Here is a 17,058-nt window from a genome sequence, read left to right as displayed (position 1 = left end):
AGGAACTGAAAATCACTTGTTACAACTCCTCTCCATTTAAAATTAAAATCAAATAACTTTACTCAACAACAAAAGATGTTTTATTTTATAACAATAAGCATAATAACAATATTTATATTGATTTCAATTTTAAACCAACTATCATTAAATGCTTTAAATTAAATTATACATAATATTGATGAAAAGTGGGACTTATAAATTAATGATGTCTATATATAATAACAATATTTACTAATGGCTCTATATCTACAAGAATTAACTGGAAACACTAAACGACTCCACCACCATTGATGTGGTCAATCTCTTCCTGTGACAGAGGTTGTCTTCTGTAGCGAGGAGGAAGATCTATGTCGGAAATAGGAGCACTACTCATGGCAGCTGCAGATTGCACTTGCACATGACCCTGCAAAAGAATTGAAATAACAAAATATTTAGTAAGGCTTACAGACTTGAATCACATTGGCACACTGAAAATTTTGTATACATGTGTTGAAAGAAAAATCCATAGGTTTATACCTACAGGTCAAATGGCATCTTTTACAAGTAAACTGTAAATTTGTAATAAAGGTCAGCTGCTCAAATTAGTCCACCCTAATGAATTAGAAGGAAATCACCTATAAAGTCATTTAATTCCCATCTTGTAGAATTTTTATGTTAAGGTAGAATAGACATTGTTTTTATTACAATTACTTACTTATTTTGATCTTACAGTAATAGTTTGAACATAATTTGAATCTTTTCGAAATAATAAAATTTTGGCAACCTCAGAAGTTGTTTGCATAATACGAAAGATTTGATTCAAATTAATCTATAAATTCAAAGATGTCGGAAGGAGAATCTGTGATGGTAAGTATCGTAAAATGTATATTTACTGGTGCTGCTGAGGCCCCAGATGCCGCGGCAGGAGCACCCGCGGAGCTTCCGGGGGCTGCAGACCCATGAGACGGCGCTTGTCCCTTCCGGAATTTGATGGCCGGAACACGAGCGAGAATTGCAGTTATCCGCATGATAAGGTCAAGATAAAACACTAAAACAATTTTATTTTTATCACTTTTTCAACAATTTGGCATTAATCAAGAACAGAAAATCTAGAAAAATTTTGTTTTTGAATTTGATAATTGATAAGTTGACATTGACAATTGAAAATGACATTACGGTGACACTCATTGACACTGACACCGTTTCTGACAGACTGACAAAGATATTCTTTTTTTTCTCTCTCTCTTCTGGCTGTACAAAGATTAGCCAATGTCAAGTTTGTAGTTATTTGTAACAAGTTAGTTAACAGCGGGTCGATCGCGTAAAACATATATCAATCATTAAAGAACAGCATCAATGTCAAAACATGGTTTTGGCTCCACGTATCATTGAGACTGTCCGTAAAGGACCGTCGAGGACTAAAAAATTTCTGACATTGATGCAGTACACTATCGATAAAATTTTTGTATGAACACGACTGAAAATTGGTTCCACGTAAGACTTTTGAAGTAAGATATCCGTAAAGGACTGCGACAAATGTTACGTCAAACTAGGCTTTCATTGATACAAGGCATGAGGTGTTATTTACGGTGACATATCGCACACCCAGAACAACACTGCACTAAGTCTAAATAGCTCATTTTTCAGAATCGACGAAAAACCGTTATCTCATGTTATGTGACAGTTATTGCGAATGTCCTGCACATTGCATGTAAAGAATCCAATGCGTATCAGCATTATCAAGTTCAGTTGATTGTAAACGCATTAATAATGCAAAATAATGCATTTTTTGACTTAATTCACTGTTGTGGAATGACTGAACGAAATAAAACATAATTATTTTGAGTTACGTCCTTTTTACTGATTGATTCTGAAATAATGCACTATTATTCTACTGTTTATTTATTGAAATTCAATAAACAATAACGAACCATTTGTTTTGTATTTAGGAATATACCAATTAATAATGAAATAAAAGACAACATTTTACTAAAATCAGTAGATACTTATATTTTGAACATAAAATATCGTTTTGAACCCTTATAACACGTAAATCACAAAAAAACTAAAAAAATCTTCAATAATCTCCTGTTAATCAAAAAATAAGAAATATTAATGGCAAAGTTGGTTGGATACAAAACAATTATAAGTAACACAAATACTGTTATAAATTTAAAAAAAAAACAAATAAACAACAGTTACATAAAACAAAAACTGTTTAAAATTTTATGATCAAAACAAAATTTATGAAATCAGTCACACTATTTTTTATTTCAGAGTCTATTTTGCGGTGATTACCATGCTTCCCACGTGCATCAGATTCCATAAAACCACCATCTGTTTTCTTTGAAAGGGCCTTCTTAATATACCTGTCACAAATGCTCAGCGTAGCCTTAAAAAACTCTTTACATACCCTAATCCTGTGTTATCTTTTTCAAAATAGTAAGACGAATTCAAATCCCTCAATTTTTGAGAAGTGATATACCTTTATTTCAGTTTGATTTCTTGTGTATGCCTTACTATGAATTCTCTTTGCCTCTCCAAATTACCCAGCTGCCAAAACTGTTTGAAAATGTCTTGTCTTACCATCTCGTCTATTTTAGTTTTGCAATTCAACCTGCATTTGTCGCCACAAGGTGGACGGATTTGACGCCCAGCGATCAGTTTTGCAGGATTCGTTAAAGAAACATACTCTTTTCCTGTATTCCGTAATGCCTTAGCAATCTTGGACTTCCAGCCAGCAGGGTTTCGTATTCTCTTTCTACTTATCTTGGGGTAGCTCACTGATGGAGCAGTGTCACTGGCAGAAAAAGTTGAGGGTGCGTTTGTCGGAGTAGCATTGGAATTCCCTTGAATATTTGCTGTAGATGGACCCGGTCTATTGGATTCATTATCAGATGAACTACTTGAGCTGCTGGAGCTTGACGATGATGAGCTTGAGTCTGACGAGGAGCTCGAGGAAGAAGAAGAGGATAATATTCTAGGGATTACAAGAGGCCGAGATATTTCTTTAACAGGTACTACAAAAGTAGGATCCGTGTCCGAATCATCTATAAAATCTTCTTCATCGCTATGATCAGATAAAATAGAAACGGGTACCTCCCTATCTGATGCTTTATCGGCTGATGCTGCCTTCGCTGACCTCTCATCGGTTGATGCATTGCCATTTTAAGTAACAGGAGACCACGACCTCTCATCATCTGCCAAATAACAATAACAAATTTAATTTATTCAACAATAGTGCATTATCTCAAACAAAATTATTAATCTTTTTGTAAATAAAGAACAACACAAATTATAAATATATTTCTTTTAATTTACAATGTAAGTAACAATTATAAGTATAAAAAAATATTTATAATGATTTTTTAACAAAATTAGGGCATAATTTAAATCTACCATCAATAGTGCATTATTCAACAGATTTTCACCTTTTACGAACAATACAGAACCATTTTGAAATAATACAAAAAATCTAACATACCTTCGTCAACAACAGAGTACTATTTCGAAATAGTATCAAACACGTTGTATAAGCACAGTCACCAACACTGAATTAAAACTAAATGATTCGGAGTATTTTTTATGACACATTCAACAACACCGTATATCACCAAATAATTCACTGTTGCGTAAAGGATCTGCGTGCTGTTCCCTAGGCGGACAAGTTGCAACTCGAAATAGTTTTGTGTTCGCGGTAAGGCTCTGGCTGCGCGTCTTCACCAATAGAGAGTTAGCGCGCCATCAGTTGGACATTTTTGTAAATATAAATACGCCTGTCTTCGTGGTATACGCGGCAAATTTTCGGCTATTCAATTATATTTATAAGTCGATTTTGAGATTTTTCGACATAATACAGTGTTGTTCTGGGTGTGCGATATGTGGAATCCAAAGTCGTTTTACTACTCATATTTTTGTTAAAATATTTTAAAAAGCTTTTTTAAAATAATTTATCAAATTAACAAAGCAATTAGGATTATTATATGAAGTAAGATAATGTTAAAATCATTAAAGAATAATTTTTAGATTTAAAGTTACCTTTTGACACTTTCGTATGTTTGCACTTTGCCGCCAAAGGTTTGGTGTATTCAAGTTCAACTGCGAATTTTGTAGTAAAAACTTGGTAAAAACACCAAACTATTGTAGTTTTTGGATTAATTAGCTGCATAGGGTATATGTATTACATAAGATTTGTGTACCTACCTACTCAATAATAATTTGCGCCTGGGTAAATTCTGTTTATGATAATGGTGATAAGCATGTGGGAATATAGTACATATCTACTATTTTAGGTAGTTTAGTTTTCATAACTAAGTATTGTGTGTTTATGTGTAAGAAGTACCTACATACATAAATATTGCCTATACCAATTATTTGCAGATATTATAATAAAATTATGGCATCAAGGGCAATTATGTACGCTGAACTCAAGAGTCAAGAGAAAAAAGCGTGCCCTTATACAGATCAGAAGATAAAATAGAGAAAACTTGTATAGAGGATGCCCGCGACTTGGTCCGCGTGGATTTGGGTATTTAAATATCCCGTAGGAACTATACCGGGATAAAAAGTTGCCTGTGTCAATTTTATAGGGACGCAAGCTACCTCAGTACCAAATTTCATACAAATCGGTTAAGCGGATGGGTCTTTAAGAATTCCGTGGGAACGCTTTGATTTTCCGGGTCAAAAAGTAGCCTATGTCCATCATCCATCCCCCAGATATAAGCTAACTGTACCAAATTTCGTCAAAATCGGTTAAACTTTTGGGTCGTGAAAAGGTAGCAGACGGACAGTCTGACCCTTTCGCATTTATAATATTATAGTATGTAAGTATGGATTATTATTCTGTATTACTAAATAAGTTTTTTTTAGATCCTAGCAGAAAAAAGGAAAACAAATAAAACACCAGTCAAAAACTAAAATATTATTTATTTATTTGAAATATATTATGTACATAGCATTAATGTAATTCAATTCAGTTAATAAAGGCTTATCTTAATATCTTGTTATTAATGGAATTTAAAAAAAATGTTAGTTGTTAGGTGAACAATGGCTATGAAAAGGTTTCAAATATATTTGGATAAGTTTATTACTTCTTAAAGGCTGACGGTGTTGTGTGCTGGTTGGTGTGCTAACTTCTGGTATCTCAGTATCAACATGATAGACAGACTGAGAAACTTCTAATGCTAGTGAAATATGTAGCGGTTATGTGTAGCTTCTATTTGTGAAGGCTCCTCTGTTTGTTGTATAGTTGTCACTAAGCTGCTCATCAATAATGATTTCTCATATTGGTGATGTACAGTAGATGTACTTGGTTGAGTAGGCAGGTCAGGAATCTACAAATAAAATAAAAGTATTTTATACATAAATTCATAATACCTACTATTAAATATTTCTTTGAAAGTTTAATATGCCTTTGTGTAACAGTAACCACTTAAAATTTACAGCTCTTGCAGTATAATTATAAAACTTACAGTGGAATTTTAAAATAACTGTGATATACAGACTCAGACTGAACAAAAGTAAGTGTAATTGCCATAATACCTATGATTCATTTATTGGAATCTGGATTTTGGGTTCTCCCTCTACTGCCACGTTCCCAATTATACTTATATTGTTCTTCGATAGGGGTCAAAGAAGTGTTGAAATTTGGTTCACCTCCAGTGCCAGTGGCTGCTCGTCGCAAGTCTCCAGCCTTGCCTTTTGTGGGGCTCTTAAGCAGTATCCGATACTTCAAAAAGTAATAAACATACTTATTTTCTTAATGGTTATAATACAATATATGACAATAGAATAGAACCTACTGCTATTATTCATAGTCTTATAGTGGCAGTTTATACTATAAATTATTATCATAATTGCAGCATACGTTCTTTGAATCAAAATTAGACGGTCAACATGCAGCTAAAACTAAAAAATCTGCCACAAAGCGCAATAGAGCTTGTGGCCGATATGTTTTGAATACTTACTCGCTTCCACTCCACGAAGGTTTAATACACCCTGCCCCCACAGAATTGAGCTTTCTGGAAAGCTCTTCCCATTATTAAGAGCTACCTGGCGGCCGAGAGGTCCTCCACCGAGCCCACCGAGTGCAATATTTGAGTTGCTTTCAGCAACTTCTAACAGAATCTCAAGCTGCCTCACAGAGGCGGCCGTAGGGTGCCAGTTTCCTTTTTAGTTTCGACTTTTAAATTACTTTATTAGGTTTCGTCACAAAGTCAACTCAACGTAAAAGTGTAAATAAACAATACTCTATGAACCTAGAAGAACCACAAATTCACATATTCCGCGGCACGGGGCACAGACTCGTAATACTTTATTTCAATAGCTACAACGCAGTCAAGTTTGGAAGACTACTATGGCCGTATAAATTGCTAGGTTACCATAGATATTCAAATTAGTCGGATTATAAGTTTGACCCACCACTAAAGTATCGATAGTCACGTGATTGCGACCTATTGCTACATGATTGCGACCGATTGCTACAATCCTGAAAAAGCTTACGCGGTACCGGTTATAAGGACTGTAACGATAACGATCCTTAAGGATATTTTTGGATGTGAGATTGAGAGTGGAAGTCCCTCACACGTCCAGTTGTGTTTTTGTAAAAAAACAGTGTTTTAGGGGTTTAGGTATATACCTATTTGTTTCAAAATATTATAGACATATCAGAAAAGTATTTTTTTCAAGCATACCACATATGGTCTGTGGACTCTCAGAACGAAATTGACTAAAAATTTTCTGATGAGTCCACAGACCATATGCGGTCTGTGCATATTGTCAGTGTCAAATTAGAAGTGACAGTGACAAATCATCATTTGATATAATTATTTGATTATATTATGTGAAGTTAGCTACCTAAGTGACCAATGAGAGTATTGTTTATACTGTTTCCTGCCGGTTGTTGAAGAAAACAAAAAAAAAACGAAAGTTTTTGTTATTTTGTGTTTACTGCTTTTGAATTTCGAGTTTTTGCGGGAAAATGAGTAAAAAACAAGGGTATACGGACGAAGAATTGAGAAGAATATTAGAAGAAAGTGACTACGAACAAAATGATCAGTCAAATTCATCGGATGAACAAGAAAATGAAGCCGAAGAGAATAGTGATGTACCTGATTTTGACAATGACGATAGTGTGGCAGATCCCGATTTTTTCCCTAGTGATTTATCATCAGAGCGTCTAGATATAAATCAGCTTGCTAATTCACACATTCTCCATCCCAATCAAACACATTCTCCATCCCAATCAATGCCGACTGAACAACTTTTTGATAGCGATATTTTTGAAGGTACGGCGACATCGCATCCATCCACGTCTCGCAATTTTTTTGACGACAACTCTAATGACCCTTCTCATCAATTTCAAACCACCGTACCACCTAGTTCCGATTCTGACGACGACAGTGACACTGAAAGAAATACAGGCCCAAGAACTGGCATAAGACCAACTACAGAGCGTGGCATGAAAGAACATGATGAGCAAGAAGAATGGAGTTATGAGATTCACCCATTAGATCGGCAAATTTTTAGTAGCGCAGGAGACTTGATACATATTGAAAACATTCCAGAAACTGCAGATGTGTTTACAATATTTTCTATTCTAGTTGATGACAATGTTTTTGACTTGATGATAGAACAGACCAATATATACGCTGAACAACTTATCACTACTAATTCTGGTGGTCGTTTGCGTCGTTGGAAACCAGTAAACAGGGAAGAAATGAAAAAGTTTTTGGGTATTTACTTGCTGACTGGTATAATCAAATTCCCTACATTAGAATGCTACTGGAAAAAGGACCCTATTTTTTATCATCCGCTAATGCACAATATAAAAATGTCCTACAATCGTTTTACTGCAATATTGCGTTGCTGGCACTTTGTTGACAATACAGCTGAAAGAGATGTCAATGATCGTTTGTATAAAGTCAAACCAGTTATAGACATTGTGATGAGAAACTGTAGAAAACTTCTTTCGCCAAAAGACTGCATTGTTGTGGATGAGTCAATGGTTCCCTTCCAAGGCCGACTCCTTATTCGTCAGTATAATCCAAATAAAACTCACAAGTACGGACTCAAGATTTACAAGGCTACAACTGATGATGGATATGTTTGGAAATATAAAGTTTATACCGGCCAGGATCCTCAAATTGCGAATCTCGATAAACCTGGAAGCGTTGTTGTTGAGCTTTGCGAAGAGCTTTTAGACCAGGGGAGAATGATTATAGCAGATAATTGGTACACCAGTTTACCATTAGCTCAATACTTGCTACAACGCAAAACTGACCTTTGTGGGACTTTGAGAAAAAATCGCAAAAACCTACCTTTATTGGTGAAAAACAAGAAACTGAAGAGGGGAGAGCTAATTGCTGCACAAAAAAATAATGTAACGATTCTAAAATGGAAGGACAAGAGGGATGTCCTTATGATATCTACTTGTCACGCAGACGAACAAACGATGTGTACAGGCCGAAACCAGCGTCTGAAGCCCAATATGATACTGGAATACAATGATCGAAAGAAAGGTATCGATCTTTCTGACGAGTTGGCAAGCTACTATTCGCCAATTCGCAAGACCCTGACTTGGTATAAAAAGGTTGCTGTTGATGTCTTATTTGGAGTAGGTGTCATAAATACGGTTTATTTGTTCAATAAATTGAACCAGCAGAATAAATGTACACTTTTACAGGCACAAATGAGTATCGTGAAAAATTTACTGGGTATAAACGTTGTCCAGCCACCGGCTATACCTACGCCATCCACATCACAGACGCAGCATTTCCTCAAAGAGCTGGATAGAAAAGATGGAAAAATAACTAGACGTAGGTGTGCCGGATGCTATAGTGATTTTCGTCAAAGAGGTGAAACAGCATCAGCTGCCACTAATAAAGCTAAAAGAGTTTCGCAAATATGCAACATTTGTACCAAACCGTATTGTCTACAGTGTTTCCAAAAAATACATGTGAATATGTAACTTTATTTTTTTCAATAATTGTTTTCTTTTTCAATAAATATTTTCATATTCAATATTTTGTTTATTTTTTCTACCTATCCATTGTTAATTTAGCTAAAAGTAAATGAAAAACAATAACATTTAGTAAAGTTAGATTCCGTTTTCTTATATTTAGGTTATTTTTTTCAGATCCCGATATCCCGAAAATTTGACGTCCGTCCTCTATGTCCCAACCCTTTTTGGTTTCTATATGATATGTCCTGTCACGTCCACATCAAATAAACGCAGTTCTCTCCACGTCCACGGCTCTAAAAACCTTCAAAATTGTATCGACGCACAGACCACATATGGTCTGTGAACTTGTAGTGCTTTCCGTTTACAGACCACATATGGTCTGTGGACAGGGAACCTGTTAAAATATACAAGTATGGACCCCGTCTGAGTCGGCACTCGCCGACATATGCACAGCACCCCTTTAGAGCGCTTTCCAGTAAGTTTTAACAAAAAAAAAACTCCAAAACGGCAGAGCACGACGCCAGCTAACACCAACACAGACGAAGTCTCTGACAAAGATAAATGCAGCAGACTAAATTAGTCTAAAAGTCCATATCCATTTAATTGTCCATGGACACTACATACCAGAGAAACTTATGTGACTAGCAATCGGCGACCAAAGAGAATATAATCACTACGTTCTCGGCGACTGGCGACCGGCGTTCGCAGAATTTTGAGTGAGTCCACGTGGACTATGGTGAGGAGTGAGGACAGTAGTATTAGTAGGTATCAGCCAGATCAAAGAGTACAATATTATACTGAGCCAGATTAGCCATAGCTTTTACTCAGCACTCCTGAGTACAAACACTTTATCTAGGTACCGATTCAGCAGACTACTAAAAGTAGGATTATGCAGACAAGCAGCAATATAAAACCTTCGTATAAAACCAACCAATGTCAAATGAGTTCGGTGGCTATCATTCATTGTTGAACGCCGAGTTCGCGAGTCAGCATTCTATTCTGGATAAAATGATTCCCTTACTTAAACAAAAATAAAAACACAAACTACACATTAACAGTATATTTAAATAATAATTTATAATTTCACTTTCCCTTAAAATTAACGAGAATCACACTTTTGACACATATACTCAATCCGAAGCAAAAATAATAAATATTAATAAAACAGGGCAGCACTTTGAAAATTGTTACGAATACTATAAAAACCACAGTTACATAGTACATACTCGTCCGACATACAACAAATATATATTTTTCTATAATGTTTACATATTGTGTTTACACAATGTAAATGACTTTCTTTAAAGGCTAAGAATTTACTTGACTTTAGTTGCAGTATAATATTAGTTGCATAATGCATTTAAACGGGATTGCGGAAGTTCTTTCCCGCGTATTTGGCAGCAGCGCCGAGCTCCTCCTCAATACGCAGGATCTGGTTGTACTTGGCGAGCCGTTCGGAGCGGCACGGAGCTCCGGTCTTGATCTGACCAGTGGAAAGGCCAACTACCAAATCAGCGATGAATGTGTCTTCAGTTTCACCAGACCTGGAGAGTTAGAATTGATTAACTACTCAATTTTGAAATCATTTTAGTTTTTTAGAAGGATTACTATTAGGCTTATTGTTGTTAACATTTCAACTTGTATCATGTTGTGTATCATTAGTAAGTACAATATTCGAATCCCGAAAGCATATTTTCGATCAACTTTAGCTCGAGTCCCAGCATTGCGAACTAAAGTTCATCGGCATTTCAGAGTGTAACTTTTAACGTTATGATACGAAATACTATAAATAAAATACATACATCACCATCAAGTATTGAGGCGTTATCTACAAAGTTACAAATACAACTTTCGAGCAATTGGACTGTATAACAGTTCAATACACCAATAAGTAGTGGTTGAACTCTTCTCAGACTGAGATCTTGCTGATACTTAAGACAAGTAAAACGAGACGGAAAACTCTAGATACTTAGATTCTTGAAGTACCCTTCTTTGAAGTTAGTTAACTTTATATTCGTTGAAGCATAGTCTCTATTTATATATTAGGACCTTTATTTTGTCGTGACTTTCCATGTTTTGTGTATATTTCTTACCTGTGAGAAACCATAGTGCCCCATCCGTTCTTCTTAGCTAGCAAGTGTGCGTCGATGGACTCTGTGACGCTGCCAATCTGATTCACCTTCAGTAAGAGACAGTTACAGGCTTTCTTCTCAACTGCTGTGGTGATACGTTTTGGGTTTGTTACCTAATAAAAGGAGGGTTACTTTAATTTTCAAGATTAATACAATATATTTTTCTGACCTCTATTATGTAAATTGTAATGTTATATATGCGTAATATTATATTATTATATAATAGAGGTCAGTCGTAACTGGTAACTGATACTGTCCAATAGATAGTATGACTTTGAATTCAATGTAATACATTAGTCCAAAAAGTTATGACACACTAGCGACCATCTGCAGCTTCACTCCCATTGGAATTTTTATGAATATTATGTGCACAATGAGGAATGTTATGGGCATAGATTTAGCAATGGTAAACAGTAACTGTTAGTAAATATTACACAAAAGATATAATAATTGGCTTTTGCTTTGTAGAGCATCATAGTTGAGGCTAATAAGTCAGTTACAAAACATCACTTAGGCACTCATAAATGACAGATGCTCTACAAAGGTGAAGTTGGTCTACTATGATCTCCGAAGATCGATGTGTAATAGTTACTGCCAGTTACTAAACATCATGGAAACAACTTTAGCAGTGAATTATTTTTCTTACAGTAAGATCATCTCCCACAATCTGAATGGGAGTACGGGAGGTGAGGTTCGCCCAGGCCGCCCAGTCATCCTGGTCGAAGGGATCCTCAATGGAAACCATGGGGAAGTCCTTGATGAAGTCCAAGTAGACCTCAGCCAACTTCTCAGATGACAAGTAGTCAGCTGGGTTGGATTTGGGGTTCTTGAAGTCCAGATCATATGTGCCGTTCTTGAAGAACTCAGAAGCTGCCACATCCATACCAATTTCAATCTGCAACATATAGAAAGACTAGAATATGATACCAGCAACTGGTCTATGTGGATGATTTTAGACATCTTGTGGGAACACTTTGATTTTCTGGGATAAACAGTAACCCAAGTCACTTCCACATCTTTAGCTTTCTATACCCATGGATTGTTACATGCCATTCATGTCAAATAAGTAATAAATAGTTGTCTCTGCCTTAAATCGCTTAAGCCGTATCTACAATGAGCTTACCAGCGCTCAAGAGGAAGTCGACATTTTTCGGCAGGGTTTGATTACTTTTAAAAAACGTATTGCGGCGGCTGTCTCTGTTTTGAGAAATTAATCGGCCAGTTCCTAATTTTGTAGTTATTTCAATCACATTTAATTGCGTAGTTAATAATTAAAAACTTATAACAAATATTTAGAAATAAGTAAATTCAGTCATTATTTTTAGGTAATATTTGTTAATATTATCTTATTTTTGTTTTATTATCCTATCTTCTCTCTGGGCTGGTTTCCGCACTTAAACGTTTCCGTCTGTTGTGCGTGTTTTATTATCCTTCGGAGCTATATAACTTTTCCAAATTTATTATGTACTAATATTATGCGATCGGTCATGTATATTACATTGTGTTACCTGCATGAGTTGTGTGTGCCCGTAAGTGGTGTGTCACACTGAATAAGACTATACTATTGTATTTTTAAGTGTTTTGTGCTGTGGGCGTACCGTAAAATAATAAATAAATAAACCAAAACACATACTTTCGCATTTGTAATAATAGGTATTTACTATACTAATAGGTATTTGTATTGCTTTTACCTTGCCAGTATAACCAGCTTGTTGAATAGCATCCTGAATGAGGAACAGTGCATCCTTGTTGTTCTGGATGTTAGGCGCAAAGCCACCCTCGTCTCCCACAGCGGTGGAGTCCAGACCAAACTTCTCCTTGATGATCTTTTTGAGGTGGTGGTATACTTCCGAGCCCATGCGCATCGCCTCACTGAATGATGATGCACCTGAATACAAACAAAATAGGATTTATTTTAATATTCTCAAGGAACTAGCTTTAATATTAGCCTGTGGCAAGACATCAGCCTCCTATATGGCAGATTTCAGCAGATTATGAGATTTCATCAAATTCATCAATTCAATGGAAAGATTCCACTGTCCATTTTCATTATCACTCTTGTTATCAGGTTTTTGAAAAATACTCATTAGTTCAAATTTAAGTGTACAATAATTCATGCACATGCCATCAGAGAGTTCCAATATTTAATATTTAATATTTATTTATTTATTTAATATTTTCCAGAGAGTAGACTCTCAATGATAACAGAAAAATCAGTTACCAATTTCGATGGATACGAATGACAATATACATATATACAAAGAAGCCAACCTAGTGAAAAAGTTTAAAAAATTCTTACCTGTGGGCAAGATCATGAACTCTTGCATGGCCAGTTTGTTACCCGCATGGGAGCCGCCGTTGATGACGTTAAATGCAGGCACAGGCAGCACAATGTTGCTGTTGCCAGACAAATCTGCCAAATGTTTGTACAAGGGAACACCCTTCTTAGCGGCACCAGCTTTGGCAACTGCCAGGGAAACACCCAGAATGGCATTGGCACCAAACTTTGACTTGTTCTCTGTGCCATCTAGGTTAATCATGAATTGATCAATCTGGAATAATTACATTTTATTTAAAGTAAGTTGACTCTTAGAAATTACACATAGATCAACTGTCTCTATCATCTACAACCCTTGACTAAGACATGGACTTGCCCATGACAGCGAGCTGAAACTGCCTGATATCCAATCTGCCACAGATTTATTATTATATACTGTATATATTATACGCTGTATTTATAATGTAGAAAAGTCATACAAAACTATAACCTATCAAATGTTTCTAGATAGATCTTGACCCTTTGGGCTAGTGTAGGAATCAGTATGGCCCTTAGGATAAAAAGGTTGGAGACCTCTGACATAGATGATACACTAAATGGTCAAAGGAGTTTGGTACGAAGACTGAAAAACACATTTACAAAAATTCTTTTTGTTTGAAATTTCACATATAGATTATTCCAAATAAATTAGGTCTAAAAATCTATAAATGATCAATATTGACAAGCAGGCATGTTTAATTCTGATCAAGCTGTCTTAAGATTCTAGTGAGCCCAAGTTTGATCAAAGCCAAAAGCAGTACAGTACAACAAATAATATACTAAATAATATACTACTAAATATAGCAGTAAGTACAGTATTAAAAATAAATTAACAATTTTATAATAACAGAAAAAAGATTCACCTCTTTTTGTTGTGTGACTTCTAGGTTCTGTTTCAAAAGTTCTGGCGCAATGATTGAGTTAATATTTTTAATGGCAGTGAGTACACCTTTGCCGTGGTATTCACCCTTCACATTGTCTCTGAGCTCCAGAGCTTCGTGAACACCAGTGGAGGCTCCAGATGGTACTGCAGCACGGAAGAGGCCTAGCTCTGTGACCTATTAAAAAATAACATTTATTGTATTTTATTTTAAACAAATAGAATATGCAACATAATATTGCCTCCCACTTAGTGGAGTTAGAGAAGTTCTCCTACTTCTAAAAGAAAGCTCCAACCTCTTTGTGTTATTGTAATACATATCTATGCTGTAAACATATTTAATATCATTACCTGCTTATGATTTGGGTGAAAATCATTCAATCTGTCTTCTAAACTGTTGAAAATTAAAATAAATAACTACGTTACTGTAGATATTTAGAAAAAATTATGTAAAAAGAACTAGAATATTACCAGATCAACTTCCACAGTAGGGTTGCCACGAGAATCGAAGATTTGACGAGCCTTGATTGATTTGATCGGCATTTTGGTGTTTATTTGGAAGGAATACCTGCGAATGACATTATACAATGAATAATTTAAATGGCGAATCATTTATACAGAGTAGAGGGTAGGCCCAGTAAACAAAAGTTCACTATGAATTAATCAAAGATGGTTTTTATTTGATAAATAAACAATTTAGGATAACAAACTAATGAATACTGAATAGCTAAAGATCACCTGAGATTAGATTACTTACATAAATTATTTATTTTTAAACCCAAAACTTAAACTAATAAAAATGGGGGAAATTATCGTCAAATATAACATTAAGATGTTTTTTATAAGTTTGTAAGACTTACTTTTATGAATTAACTGAAGACTTCGTCAAGTTGACTTTTTTAACCTTTGCAAATTGGAAATTGCTTTCGCCGGCTGCAGAGTACGGTTTGACCTCCACAAGGTGAAATTAGGGCTGTCCATGAAATGGATATCTATACAACTGTCACATAACTGTCATACTCCGTAATCGATGTCGATTAAAAACATCGAAATCTGAAATCGATTAATGCACAGAGTACATTATTGGATTGGTCTGTGGTCAAAACAAAAAAAAAAACTCAAAACAACCGGGCCTGTCAAGTCGAGGGCGAAGTAGATGCTTTTGTTTCTGGTCGGTGAAAACAACTTAAATTGTGACAAAAATCAAATGATCAAAATCAAAATATAATTTGATAATTTGTATTAAAGTACCTATCTAGGTACTTAGTGTTTCAAATAATTGAGAATAAAAATAAACATGAGCACAAAAGAAAAAGAAAAGGACGAGGAAAAGAAGCCAATCGTTATCAAAAATGCGACGGATCTTCAAAGGTTAAAACTTGAAAAACTAATGAAAAATCCCGTAAGAATACCAATAAACACTTGTTTTAGTATTTATCCGTTTTCAACAAGGTTTTGTTAATATTAGTAACTATTATCTACTATCGGGTTGATTTTAATGAAAGCTGGAGCAATATTTTAAGTCTGCAATAATAGTCAAGTAATATAATAATAAAATTGTTTCATTAAATTATTTTATAGGACAAACCAGTTGTGATACCAGATGGACCTAGGCAAAAATCACTGGCTCCACCACCAGATTTTGTCCGCAACGTAATGGGATCTAGTGCTGGTGCTGGTTCCGGAGAATTTCATGTCTACAGACATCTAAGAAGAAAAGAATATGCTAGGCAAAAGTTCATACAAGAAAAGAGCGACAAGGTATCTCACATATTTTTCAATATCATAATAGTATTTATATTGTCATCAAAATTAAAGCTTCTATCAGCATTATAAGCTAAGCTGATCCCTTGTTTCTTGGACAGGATGTAACTTGCAAGAAAGTGAGGAGGAGAAGGGACTTGCAACAGCTGATTACATCAGCTGTTGCAAGCACATGAAGCACACTCTTAAGGTCGGTCAGCCACTAAGAATCTATGTTTTATTGCAGGAAAAACTAGATGATGAATACCACAGTAAAATAGAAGAAAATAAAAAGAAAGCAGAAGAAAAAACAGCCAAGAAGAGGGCCAAGAGGTTGAAGAAAAAACAGAAAGCAAAGACCAAAGAGAAAAAGCCTAAAACTACAGACAGTAAAGAATGCAAAGAATCGGCAAGTAGTGATGAATCAAGTGATGAAGAGATTGAAACTAATCAGAAAGATACTAAATGTTCTATATCAAGTCCAACAAAAAATGATGCATGATAACTTAGAAATACCTATAAGATTACTTCATATTAGATATAAATACTATATTTTCTAATATTTTGCATTATTTTAATCCTCCTAACTTATTTTCAGGGTTCTTTCTGTACCTGAAGGGTGCCAATGGGACCTTATTACTAAGATGGCTGTCCATCTATCCATCTGTCAGTGGGCTGTATCTCATGAACCGTAATAGGTAGAATTGAAATTTTCAAAATGTGTATTTCTATTGCAGCTACAACAACAAATACCTAAATCCTAATAAAGGTTTCAAAAGACTGCCACAAAAATAAAGTGTCATTTCTTGTACAATGAATGGTATGGGAACCTTCCTGTGCAAGTCCAAATTGCACTTGACCGCTTTTTATTTATCAAGGAGTTACAGCTCTGAACACAAAATTAGCTTTTGTGTTCAGAACTGAAATAACAGCACTGTGGCAGAGATTTTGATTCTAATTAATTATAATGGGTTGGGAGGGTTACTAATGCAGTGATCTCTACCCTGCTTATACTTTTGAGTTTCATTGCACATTCTATATCGGT

At 35.2% G+C, this 17,058-nt stretch overlaps 4 protein-coding genes and 2 long non-coding RNA genes across 6 annotated transcripts; 2 read left to right on the top strand and 4 right to left on the bottom strand.

The window, feature by feature from the left end:
* Positions 1 to 208: 208 nt before the first annotated feature.
* On the bottom strand, positions 209 to 1,153 carry LOC123872783. The gene is made up of 2 exons (XM_045917310.1): positions 873 to 1,153; positions 209 to 403 (listed from the first exon to the last, which is right to left on the bottom strand). The coding sequence occupies exons 1-2, from the start codon at positions 1,005 to 1,007 to the stop codon at positions 269 to 271; spliced, it is 270 nt and encodes an 89-aa protein (XP_045773266.1). The 5' UTR covers positions 1,008 to 1,153; the 3' UTR covers positions 209 to 268.
* A 420-nt stretch (positions 1,154 to 1,573) lies between these two features.
* Positions 1,574 to 3,634, bottom strand: LOC123872785. The gene is made up of 2 exons (XR_006797547.1): positions 3,464 to 3,634; positions 1,574 to 3,179 (listed from the first exon to the last, which is right to left on the bottom strand). It is a non-coding gene; the product is annotated as an uncharacterized LOC123872785 (long non-coding RNA).
* Positions 3,635 to 4,888: 1,254 nt separating this feature from the next.
* On the bottom strand, positions 4,889 to 6,370 carry LOC123872784. The gene is made up of 3 exons (XR_006797546.1): positions 5,946 to 6,370; positions 5,521 to 5,707; positions 4,889 to 5,312 (listed from the first exon to the last, which is right to left on the bottom strand). It is a non-coding gene; the product is annotated as an uncharacterized LOC123872784 (long non-coding RNA).
* A 588-nt stretch (positions 6,371 to 6,958) lies between these two features.
* LOC123872608 (piggyBac transposable element-derived protein 4-like) lies at positions 6,959 to 8,939 on the top strand. The gene is made up of 2 exons (XM_045916988.1): positions 6,959 to 8,559; positions 8,918 to 8,939. The coding sequence occupies exons 1-2, from the start codon at positions 6,959 to 6,961 to the stop codon at positions 8,937 to 8,939; spliced, it is 1,623 nt and encodes a 540-aa protein (XP_045772944.1).
* A 1,047-nt stretch (positions 8,940 to 9,986) lies between these two features.
* LOC123872781 (enolase) lies at positions 9,987 to 15,281 on the bottom strand. The gene is made up of 8 exons (XM_045917307.1): positions 15,131 to 15,281; positions 14,742 to 14,838; positions 14,254 to 14,448; positions 13,373 to 13,625; positions 12,765 to 12,961; positions 11,720 to 11,968; positions 11,035 to 11,186; positions 9,987 to 10,485 (listed from the first exon to the last, which is right to left on the bottom strand). The coding sequence occupies exons 2-8, from the start codon at positions 14,811 to 14,813 to the stop codon at positions 10,302 to 10,304; spliced, it is 1,302 nt and encodes a 433-aa protein (XP_045773263.1). The 5' UTR covers positions 14,814 to 14,838; positions 15,131 to 15,281; the 3' UTR covers positions 9,987 to 10,301.
* A 171-nt stretch (positions 15,282 to 15,452) lies between these two features.
* LOC123872244 (PRKR-interacting protein 1 homolog) lies at positions 15,453 to 16,575 on the top strand. Its single transcript, XM_045916408.1, has 3 exons — positions 15,453 to 15,672; positions 15,852 to 16,031; positions 16,261 to 16,575. Exons 1-3 carry the CDS (start codon positions 15,568 to 15,570, stop codon positions 16,513 to 16,515), a joined length of 540 nt encoding a protein of 179 aa, XP_045772364.1. The 5' UTR covers positions 15,453 to 15,567; the 3' UTR covers positions 16,516 to 16,575.
* Positions 16,576 to 17,058: the final 483 nt, after the last annotated feature.

The sequence above is a fragment of the Maniola jurtina genome, chromosome 15 (assembly GCF_905333055.1).
Source record: "Maniola jurtina chromosome 15, ilManJurt1.1, whole genome shotgun sequence".
NCBI lineage: Eukaryota > Metazoa > Arthropoda > Insecta > Lepidoptera > Nymphalidae > Maniola > Maniola jurtina.
Note: the sequence above shows the minus strand (reverse complement) of the source record. Positions and strands in the feature narration are given on the sequence as shown.